The sequence below is a fragment of the Mercenaria mercenaria genome, chromosome 7 (assembly GCF_021730395.1).
Source record: "Mercenaria mercenaria strain notata chromosome 7, MADL_Memer_1, whole genome shotgun sequence".
Taxonomy (NCBI): domain Eukaryota; kingdom Metazoa; phylum Mollusca; class Bivalvia; order Venerida; family Veneridae; genus Mercenaria; species Mercenaria mercenaria.
In genome coordinates, this window is record NC_069367.1 from 61,436,973 (window position 1) to 61,449,231 (window position 12,259).

Consider the following 12,259-nt stretch of genomic DNA (forward strand, 5'->3'; position numbering starts at 1 on the left):
CTAGTATTTACTCTCTGGAATTTATAGCACGGGCGTCTGGAATAAATAGCATGTTCACAGTCTAGAATTTATAGCACGGGCGTCTGGAATTAGCGCGAGCTAGCATGTTCACAGTCTAGAATTTATAGCGCGGGCGTCTGGAATTAATAGCATGTTCACAGTCTAGAATTTATAGCACGGGCGTCTGGAATTCATAGCGCGAGCTGAGCTAGTATTTACTCTCTGGAATTTATAGCACGGGCGTCTGGAATTCATAGCGCGAGCTGAGCTAGTATTTACTCTCTGGAATTTATATCACGGACGTCTGGAATTAATAGCATGTTCACAGTCTAGAATTTATAGCACGGGCGTCTGGAATTCATAGCGCGAGCTGAGCTAGCATTTACTCTCTGGAATTTATAGCACGGGCGTCTGGAATTAATAGCATGTTCACAGTCTAGAATTTATAGGGCGGGCAGTGCAAATATTCACAATGTTGAATTTATATAGTATGGGCAATGCTATTATTCACAGTGTTGAAAACATGCAAAATGGATTGGAGTTTTTCACTGTCTGACTAAAAAAAAGATAGTTGATTGCAACATTTCAGCTATAACTGAGTTTTATTATGATTTAATAGACGACCACATCGTTATGCTGAACAGACAGATTAATCGGTTTATTCCCAGTACTGAAGTATAACTGGTGCAAGATGTGGTCATGCACGTAACAGCGAAATGTTGCTACAATTTTTACTGCTACACAAGAAAACCTCCTGTTAATATAATATAATTTATCTAAAGCCTTAACATGAACCCAGGTAGATGACGAATTTGAGACTTATCAATTTTCGTATTTTTGTACAAAAATATACATTTATGTCACAATAACTGTTACGTAATATTATTTTTTTTGAAAGAGATACAATAAAATGACTTTAAAGAAATTTATTCTGAAGCAATTACACTTTCTTTATTGTTTTATTGAAGGTCGTGTTACCAGTGCAAAAAGAACATTTCCATGGAGATATCGACAATGTTAAACTATGGCTGTCACATGCGCGTGGAAAGTACGACAAGGTTACTCCTGATCACGCTGATAACAGTTGCAACCCTTGGCTTATTTATACAAACAATTTATCTACATGGAGAATTTCATGTAAGTGAAATAATTCATTTAAAATCTGTATAATTTCGTTATTACTTAGAACAGCTCGAAACTTGTACCGTGTTTTATGATCACAGGCTATACTATTTGCTCTGTTTAAAGCTACAGGGCCATGGTTACTGCACATACAACTTTCACAACCGCATAACCGCCATTCCGCGAATGAAATAGTCACCTCGAAATAGTTAATCAGAGATAATCATGTTTTAGGAGGGTCGGGCTGGTAGAGGGCGGGAAGTGGGGCGGGGCAAAGCTCATATAAATCCACTTAACGACTTGGTGTTGACAATTACATTTGTAAGTGTCGAGGTTTTAAATAACAAGTAATGCAAAACTGAAAGAAGTCGCAGGTACGAACACTCATTTCTAGCTGTTTATCTCATACTGGTATGATGGAAGACATTCTAGATTTACCATAAATGAGTAGTGTAGACTAAATTGCTAGTTTATCTGACATAAGGCTTGTCAGCAATGTTAAAACGCTGAAGGTATTTGATACAAGTAAAATATATCTTTAAAAAACCTTACAAGTCCTATGGACGTGAACGGTTACTAAAACTCTCAACTGAATAATTTAATCTATTAAAGAAAAGCGTCGGATATTTGACAAAGCAACCTTGTTTTCAAATTCTATTATATTTGTTACAGGTGATCAAAAGTAACATCTTATGCTCCCAGAGCTTTTCCAAATAATTATTCTTGAATTAATGCAAAATTGCCCGCATTATTAAAATCTGTTCCAACGTACTTTAAGTCGTTGACTTCTATTTTTTTTAGCCATTATACAAATAATCCTTAGAGCATACTTTAAGCCACCTCTTCCAAAAGTCAGTTAGAAGAGGGGCCTGTGATATGTCTTCAAAATTAAACGGGCCTATTATTTTTTTGACGTTACGTTTCACTTTGGTTTATACAACGGTTCCTAAAACCTCTCAAGAACGGGCACATACCATGTGAATCCTTGTGGTCATAGTCCTTCTTTAGCCTCGCAAATATCATTGATCATTTCTGACGGGCATCCTATTCTAAATACATAATTGAGCCGCACCATGAGAAAACCAACATAGTGCATTTGCGACCAGCATGGATCAAGACCAGCCTGCGCATCCGCTGGTCGCAAATGCACTATGTTGGTTTCCTCATGATGCGGCTCATTTTATTTTTTAATGATGACCATTTTTGTCATAACGGCACTAACACGAAATTACTTTATATAAGCTAAAAGGGTTAAAGCTCTTGTCAGTACGTAAAACTGACATTCAAGCCGACCTCCTTTGTGAAAATATCAAGTTACTAAGCCATTGCTTTAATTATATACTTGGGAGTGTGATATTATAGTTACCATCATAATATTTATATTCCAATTTTAGAAGCACAAACTTCATATATAGAATCCTTATTTTACTGCTACATCATTCATATTATACGTGTTTAATAGATGTGTTAAAATTTCATGTAAAACAGACAAAAACTGGTACAAAGAACCGTTTTGTTGTGTGTTTTAAAAGTCTTTTATTACGTTTAAATGAATAAGACTTTATTAAATAAATGAATGAATAAATAAATAGATAAATAAATAAGTATACATTTCTAGTATTCGAATACATCCAGCAGAACAGCCGAACATTGAAGACTTCATCATTCATTCCCGAATTAAACTGCACAAGTTTATACGTGTTAATTACAAATGTATACGTTGAATTAGTGACAGACTAAGACATAAGACAGTCTGACATAGTTTATGTTGTTTAAAACTTTTACGTACTAAATATCAGCGCAGCACTGAAAAGTTGGCTGAATTTTTAGTTCACCTGAGCACGAAGTGCTCAAGGTTAGCTATTGTGACCGGTCATTGTCCAGCGTCCGTTGGCGTCCGTCGTGTCTCTCTAGAGGCCACAGTTGTAGCCCAATCTTTATGAAACTTGGCTAGAATGTTTGTCTTGACAGTCTCTAGGCAAGTTTGAAGCTAAGTTATATGCGGTCAAAAACTAGGTCAGTAGGCCAGATCAAAGGAAAATCTTGTTAACGCTCTAGAGTCTACATTTTAAGTTTCAAACTCATGAGTGTTTGTTAGAATGTCTGGTGTGTGTGCAATAGGAGCTGCATTTTTTGACTGGATATTCGTGATATTAGATCAGATGTAACCTAGATCAAGTAAGAATGTGGGTCATCTGCGGTAAAAAAAACTAGGTCACCTTGTCAAATCAAAGAAAAGCCTTGCGTATGCAATAGGGGGTGCATTATTCATTTGATGTGCATGAAACTTGGTCAGAATGTTTGTCTCTACAAAAGTTTGGTTGAACTTTATCTAGGTCACGTGGGGTCAAAAACTAGGTCAGCAGGTCAACTCAAAGGAAAAGCTTGTTAACCCTCTAGAGGCGAATGTTTGGATCCAATCTTCCCGAATCTTTGTCAGAATGTTTCTTGTGCCCCCCATGAGTGGTGGTGGCATACATATTTGATTTGGTCTTTTCCGTGCGTGTGTCCGTCCGTCCGTCCGTCCGAGGTTCGTGACGCGCCTAGCTCAAAAAGTATTTGATATAAATTGATAAAACCTTGCATGAGTCTTTATCATGATATGAATTTGCGCACCTCCTATTTGTCGTCTGGCTCCGCCATCTATTTCCAGAGTTATTGCCCCTGAAATAGTAAAAAATGCACATTTTTACCTTGTGATGCCCCTACCTTGAAATGTATTTGATATATATTGATGAAACCTTGCATGAGTCTCAGTCATGATATGAACTTGCGCACCTCCTATTTTTCATCTGGCTCCGCCCCCAGTTCCAAGTGTTATAGCCCCTGAAATAGTCAAAAATGCACATTTTCACCTTGTGAGTCGGCTAGCTCAAAAGGTATTTAAAATAAATCGATGAAACCTTGCATGAGTGCATAAGTCTTTATCGTGATACGAACTTGCGCACCTCCTATATTTCGTCTTGCTCCATCCCCCTAGTTATGCCCCCTGAAATAGTCACAAATGCACATTTTCAACTTGTGACGCGCCTAGCTAAAAGGTATTTGATATAGATTGATGAAACCTTGCATGAGTCTTTACCATGATATGAACTTGCGCACCTCCTATTTTTCATCTGCCTCCGCCCCCTATTTCCAGAGTTATAGCCCCTGAAATAGTCAGAAATGTTCAAAAAGTATTTGATATAAATTGATAAAAACTTGCATGTCATTGAGTCTTTATCATGATATAAACTTGCGCATCTCTTATTTTTTGGCTGGCTCCAGCCCCTATTTTTAAAGTTATGGCCCCCGAAATAGTAAAAAAAATGCACATTTTCACCTAATGACATGCCAAGCTCTAAAAATATTTGATGTAAATTCATGAAACCTAGCATGAGTCTTTATCATGGTGTGACCTTGCACACTTGGCATTCTCCTTGAGAATCTTAGCGCTCATAACAGAGTTATGGCCCTTGAAATGGCCATTTTTTGTTTGTGATGCTCATAGCTCAAAAGTAATTCTAAGATGGTTATTAGTGTGAGTAATTTTGAATGGTTGTTCGTGTAATGCATTACATTTCTGTTGAACATACCAACATATGTAATGATCTATAATGACTTTCTTACAGCTAAAGAAAGTAATACCAGCGCATTTAAGTTTGGATAAAACATTCATATTTACAATACAGTTTTTGTGTATTGAAGATTGGTAAATGTCTGTCAATAAAACTCAATATCTATCATTTCAGTCTATGAAAGGGATGTTGCCGGCAGAATACTCGCTTGCCGGCAGAAGGATAATGTACGGCCGTTTATTCTACGATGGAAAATTATCGGAGGTGGAAATAACAAAACCTAAAACGCCATCCAAAGAATATTTGCCATATCAGGCATTTGGAAGGGAGACAACTATTGTGCGATTTAATGAAACAATAAACAATATGTCATATATAGTTTTTAATGAATTTAAACCAAAGACTAGCGGACAGAAGTACTATCTATATAGACATCCGACCAAGATATCTAGCAATTACAACGGAAATATATCAAAACATGTTAACAATCCAGGCGCCTTTTCCGTAGCTTCAGATAAACGGATCTACATCATGTCGGCATTTGCAAGAAAATTAGTGCAATACCCCAAAGAAAGAACTCATTTCAAACAAGGGGATCCTAGCAAAGAAGATCGATTAATCGTTCTTGTCGGCTGGTTGAACTACGATCTATTTAATTCTTCCTTACAGTGTTGTTTGTTGTTGGGAAATGACAGTATCGTTTGTACTGAAAATGCCAAAAGGGTAATTTGGACTCAAGTCAATAAACAACCGCTTATGGCTGTTAAATTCTTCTGTCCTGTTCCGGCAGCATTCCTTGGCATTCACGTGAAGGGAGCGACAATGTCACTTCCGGGAGAAAGGTGTCTTAGTAAAAAGTTTGTGGCAGTGGAATACTTAAAAAGACAGCCTCAAGACTCTATTGCCGTATGCGCTAAAATTGTATATGGAACAATGTCGTCACAGCGTTTGATTGAGTGGTTTGAAATTCAGAAATTTATTGGTGTGGATAAAGTTTTGATGTACTATTATAACCTTAACACCGAAACAACGAAAGTTCTACAGCGTTATCACCAGGAAGGCTTTCTAGATTTGCGGCCATTCGACTTTCCTGATGCTGGTTAGTTTTTACGTATCTTTTTCTCACTGTTAAGTTTGTTATATCGACACAATTGTTAGGTATCATGTTTAGTTTGTGCAGAAAGACCATATGTGCCACATATGGATATTATTTAAGGTTGGTCATAAATTTTCACCATAGTGAGACGACGTGAGGCGATATCTTATTAATAAACTACAATAAACATAGCAAACTCAAGACATAATAATAAGCAAAAACAACAACAAAAACAAAAACGAAAGGAAAAGCAATATAAAACATCAAAACAGGCAAATCCAAGCAACACAGGAAGCAAATTTAGAAGAGCTGATCTGCGGGACCCACCAGCAGAAAGCTCCAGGGATTATTTACATGCAACACATTTACAAGTGTTGCCATCTCAGAATCCAAGTTGCTTTTGAACTGATTAAAATCTGCCATTGATGAATGAATTTTGAAATAACTTGTCAAGACCCAGACTCCTAGCTCCAAGGTTACGGTCACACTTAGAAGTCAAAGGTGTTTCTTGTCTGGTCAAAAACTCTGCCATTTATCAAGGATTTGAAAATAGTTTGACACAAATGTTAACAATATGTAGAAGGTTTGTCACACTTATGGCCTGGGCCTCTTGGGTCAAGGTCAAAGTCACAAAGTGATGCGTTCTTTTTGCGCAGACAAAACTGTAGCAATTTTGGGCATGCTTCGGGGGCATTTGTCACCAACAGTGACAGCTCTTGTTGGTTCAGTAATGGATTTGTTCGAATTTACACTCTTTTTATATGCACTCAATGCTTAAAATGTATGAGTGTCCACTGGAGATGTTCTAAACTTTGATTATTCTATCCTTATTGCCCAACCAAGATTGTGTTATTCAAACATAAGTATAAATTTAACCAATAGGCATTCACCCAGGGAAGAATGTGAATAATAATAAGGGCTGTTGTATTTTGTTAAAGCCAAAAGAAGTGCTCAACTTTTTAAATACACATCAAAGGAGAAGAATTACAAATTCTTATAAATTACAATAGAACATAAAGCTCTAACTGAATGTACGGAAACTGAGAAAAAAATGTCATAGAGTTTTGCGTAAAAGTGTTGGACCACCTTTATGATAACTATGACTGTAACAGTTATATCATAAGTTCCAGATTCATATGTTCAGTACGTAAATGTACACCAACCTATACCTATACAGATAAGTGTTTTTTAAACAATATAATTGTTTTTGTCTTTTGTTTTGTTTTTGTTGGGTTTAACATCGCCCGATACAATTTTAGGTCATATGGCGACTTTCCAGCTTTGATGATAGAGGAAGACTCCAGGTGCCCCTCCGTGCATTGGGTATTTGAATAGAACTAACGATCTTCCATAAGCCAGCTGAATGGCTTCCTCACACGAAGAATTCGACGCCCAGAGTGAGACTCGAACCAACATCAGTTAGGGGCAAGTGATTTGAAGTCAAAGACCTTAAACACTCGGCCACGGAACCCCATTTATGTCTGCAAATGATAGGTGTTATTACTCTGTTGAACGTTGTATTCTGGAATACTGGCGTGTACTTTCCCACATTTTAGCATCACACAATAGCATATTATATTCAATTTAGTAGAACTGGTTATCAATTGTAAGTGCTTGCACATGCCAAAGTCTGTTACGGTTTTCAGCCAATTTGACTGAAATTATTTTAAATTTCAGACTCAAACTACCGTTATGTTGGTCAGAAGGAGGCCCAGCCGTTTATAGACGAGCAGGTGGTATTGTATGAGGCCATGGAGAGGTTACAAGGTTATACATACACCGCTGTCATTGACGTTGACGAGATCATATTCGCCAGAACTAGTCACAAACATAATTTGAAAAGATTTCTGGTAAGCTTTAATGTTTTAAACTGTCACCTTCACTTTTGTGTGTGTCCAATATTTAGATTAAACTTACTGTTTGTGAAGAGACATGCCGCTGGATAAACAATATCAACACCCGAACAGTAAAAATGTAAAAAATCAAAAAAATCCATTATTTTAAAGGCATTATTAAATTACAGAGCACAAATAAATTACATCTAATGTACATAAACTTTTCACTGAGGTACTTGATATATAGTTTATATGCGCATTTTACAAAACTACATGAAGTCGCAGTCCAGAGTTCTCTGAATCACTTTGTTTCTATTTACATGATCTAACGGTGGACTCTGTTTGCTCAGTTTCGAAGATTTAACGTAAGTGAATGAGGTATCGCGAAAGATAAATCCAAAAGCACAACAAACTTGACCTAATAAGTCTGAAGTTCAACCTGTTACGTGGGGCCAAAAAATAAATATGTTAGGACGGAACTAAAAGCCCAGCCTGTTAGGTCGGATTCAAATGCTGAACCTGTATTTCGGACCCAAAGTCCGAACCTGTTAGGTCGGACCCAAACTCCTGTTAGATCAGTCTTAGCATTGTGAGGCTTGTTACCATAGAGGAACGGTGGTGACACAGACGCGGATTGATACCATTGTGCTTTAGGGTCGGCACACACAAGCGCAACTACCGCGCATCACAACTGTATTAAGAGTGCTAATAGAGGATTTTATTTGCCAAATGCATTATTAATCCCCCGCCGTGGCGGAGGGATTATAGGAATAGTCTGCGTCCGTCCTTCCGTCCGTCCGTCCTTCCGTCCGTAACAAAATCGTGTCCGGTCCATATCTCCTAAATCCCTTGAAGGATTTTCATGAAACTTGGGTCAAATGATCACCTCATCAAGACGATGTGCAGAACCCATGAGTCAGCCTTGTCGGTTCAAGGTCAAGGTCACAACTCAAGGTCAAAGGTTTGAGCCTGCCATTTTGTGTCCGCTCTATATCTCCTAAACCCCTTGAAGGAATTTTATAAAACTTGGGTCAAATGATCACCTCATCAAGACAATGTGCAGAACCCATGAGTCAGCCATGCCGGCTCAAGGTCAAGGTCACAACTCTAGGTCAAAGGTTTGAGCCTTCCATTTTGTGTCCGCTCTATATCTCTCAACCCCTTGAAGGATTTTCATCAAACTTGGGTCAGACGATCACCTCATCAAGGCGATGTGCAGAACTTATGAGTCAGCCATGTCGGCTCAAGGTCAATGCCACAACTGAAGGTCAAAGGTTTGAGCCTTCCATTTCGTGTCCGCTCTATATCTCCTAAACCCCTTGAAGGAATTTTATAAAACTTGGGTCAAATGATTACCTCATCAGAACGATGTGCAGAAATTATGAGTCAACCATACCAGCTGAAGGTCAAGGTCACAGCTAAGGGTCGAAGGTTTGAGCCTTCCATTTGGTATCCACTCTGTAGATCTCCTAACCCCTTGAAGGATTTTCATCAAACTTGGGTCAACTGATCACCTCATCAAGAACTCATGAGTCAGCCATGTCAACTCAAGGTCAAGGTCACAACTGAAGGTCAAAGGTTTCAGCTCTGTATCTCCTAAACCCCTTGAAGGATTTTCATGAAACTTGGGTCAAATGATCACCTCATCAAGACGTTGTGCAGAATTCATGAGTCAGCCATGTCAGTTCAAGGTCAAGGTCACAGCTAAAATCAAAGGTTTACCCTTTCACTATCCATAGCAGTGGCGGGGGATTTAGCTGCCTTTCAGACTGCCTTGTTCATACGTTAAAATTAACACCAGAATGATTCATATACAAAGTGAGACAACTAAAATTGAGCGGTCTATAAATATTAACCACACAGTTCTTGTACATCAGTCAGTCTCTGTATATTGTGAGTACTTAGCATATAACTGAGTGGGAACAGAATTTCATTTACGAAGCTGTATTTTCAGTTACTAACAAAAAGTAATTGTCATTTGTTTTGTATCTTTTTTGCCATTTTATATTATTATAACGTATGTGAAAAAACTTCGAACCTTTCAAAAACTTTGAAAAGCACTAACGATATATAAAGCCGTATTATGTTGCTACTCTAGGTTCAGTTATTTCGTCGGTGTCCAGATGCTGCCGGATTCAGTTTTAGAACTGAGTTGTTTATTACCGACTGGGAAAATAAAGAGGACATGGGACCGGAAATGAACATGTTTTGGCACACTAGATACCAGAATAGAACCCGTCCCTTAGAAGACCGGACAAAGAACATTCTGGTGATGAACAGGGTTATCCTGGGCTCGGTGTGGACACATAATTATACTGCCCTTCCACAATACAAGAAGTAAGCAATTTTGGTATAAGATTAATATACTATGTTTGCCGACTTCCTCTCACATGAATTTTATATTTCAAGGACTTTAACAAAACATGATATGTTATACCAGATTACAAATATGAAAAAGAAAATATATAGGTTACTGAGTTTGGAAATATGTATATATCATGTACTTCTGTTGCACATTGTCTATTACGTATAGAGAAACAAACTTCATTTTCTAACATAGGTACCAGTTGTTAGGCTGTTGAAATGATATGCTTAAAATGAAGTTGCACAATTTTCTAACATTTAAGTTGTACAAAACTGCCGCTGTTTTTCAGATGGTATAGATTTACCAATATATTTTCTTACATAGATAAGTATATTTCCGCGAAAAAATATATTTAGAGAAAAAGTTTGTTCTTCTGCGAAATAGACTATGGGCAGTGAAAGGGTAAATATTTCTATCCAAACACCCCAACCTCTCTATCAAGACTCACTTAACTGTTATGAACAATTTTTGAAGATCAATTCAGTATAAAGTTGACATCTCAGTTAAAGGGAGATAAACACCTCAATGCATTGTATAAAGAATTTAAGATACTGATGTAGAAAGTCGGGTATTTAATTTCTTTGGTTTGATGTTGTTGTTTTTTTTAAATTTGCTCGTCCAACGAATACGTGATTTTCCTTTATAAATGTTTTATAATACCCATCGTCTATTAACAGATTTCAAGTACCAGCTTCGATGGGCACCTTGAAGCACTACAGACCGTGTAGGAAAAATTGGCACTGCTTCCTTCGTCGGGGATATAGAGACCAAACAGTGGCCGCCTTGATGGGCAATATCAAGCAGATTATTTCTAACAGGTTCAATAATCTGTTGGATAAAAACACGCTGGATGCCATCAAAAGTAGAGTAAAAAATACAACATATATACACGGAGCATCAGTACATCTAACTAAAAGTATAACAAATAAAACAAGCTCTTTATCAAGAAAAAAACCGTGATAAAAATGAATATTTAGATAAAGTGCATAAGTATATAATAATCTAAGTTATCTGTCTAGTCAAGTAGTTCAGGAGAGTTTTACACGAGAGCACAGGAGAATTTTACACGAGAGCACGATACCACCTTTATAACTAAGTCTTATTTAGCTCACCTGAGCAAGAAGTGCACGGTGTGAGCTATTGTGACCGCTCACCGTCCGTCGCCCGACCGTCCTTCCATCCACACTCTTCTTCAAATGACATCTCCTCTGAAACTAATTGTCAGAATTTCACAGGAATTCAGTCAGAAGCATACTGACACGGTCCTATTGTCAGAATTGCACAGGAATTCAGTCAGAAGCATACTGACACGGTCCTCTATCAATACTTTTTAGGGGCTGCCAGAGGCAAAAATAGAAAAACATGTGAAAGACTTCTTCACATGAACGGCTTGATGGATCTCCATCAGTCTTTTTTCTGTGGTATTGTTATAAGGTCTTCTCCCAAATATTTTTTTCGAACTCGGGGCGGTTTGTCCCTTTTTAGGGGCAACTACAGCTTAAAATAGATAACGTTTCATCGGATTCTTCTCATCGTTTGACGATTGATCAAAATTGGTCTGTAGTATCACTGCGCGGTCCGCTTCCAGTACTTGGTCCCTTTTAGGGGACGCTGGTTTTAAAGATAGAATGCCATTAAATAACTTTTTTCATGAACTCTTAAATGGATCTGAATTAAACTTAGTTTGCAGCATCATTTTAAGGTCCCTCCATATTTGGTCAAATGTTGGCGCTTGATTCCTTTTAGGAGACGGTAGAAATAATAACAGAAATACTTTTAAATGGCTTCTTCTCATGAACAGCTTTATGGATCTTCATCAAACTTGGCTTCCATCGGGGGTCGCTACAGCTGAAAGTAGGATTTTGTTTTCTGATGATCTACTTCATGGATCTTCATCAAACTTTATCTGTAGCATCATTATAAGGTTTTTCTTCCAAATTGTTTCAAATGGGGGTGCTTGGTTTCATTTAAGGGTCGCTAGATCTAAAATTAAACTGCCTGATAGATGCTCATTAAACTTGGTCTAAAGCATCATTGTCATTGTAAGGTCTGCTTCCAATTCTTTTAAAAGATGCACACATCCCTTTTAGGAGCCGCTAGAGCTGAGCAAATAGAAATATATTTCAACGACTTCTTCTCAAGAACGGCTTAATAGATCTTCATCAAACTTTGTCTGTAACTTCATTGTAAGTTCGTCTCCAAACAGTTTCAATGCGGGAGGCCAAGCACCCTTTTGGGGGCCACTATAGCTAAGTAAAGAAATACCTTTTAACAACGTCTTCTT

At 37.7% G+C, this 12,259-nt stretch overlaps 1 protein-coding gene across 1 annotated transcript; it reads left to right on the top strand.

The window, feature by feature from the left end:
- The first annotated feature begins 694 nt into the window (after positions 1–694).
- On the top strand, positions 695–11,556 carry LOC123554072 (uncharacterized). The gene is made up of 5 exons (XM_053548512.1): positions 695–1,137; positions 4,854–5,778; positions 7,453–7,625; positions 9,709–9,947; positions 10,653–11,556. Exons 1-5 carry the CDS (start codon positions 1,000–1,002, stop codon positions 10,933–10,935), a joined length of 1,758 nt encoding a protein of 585 aa, XP_053404487.1. The 5' UTR covers positions 695–999; the 3' UTR covers positions 10,936–11,556.
- The last annotated feature ends 703 nt before the right edge of the window (positions 11,557–12,259 follow it).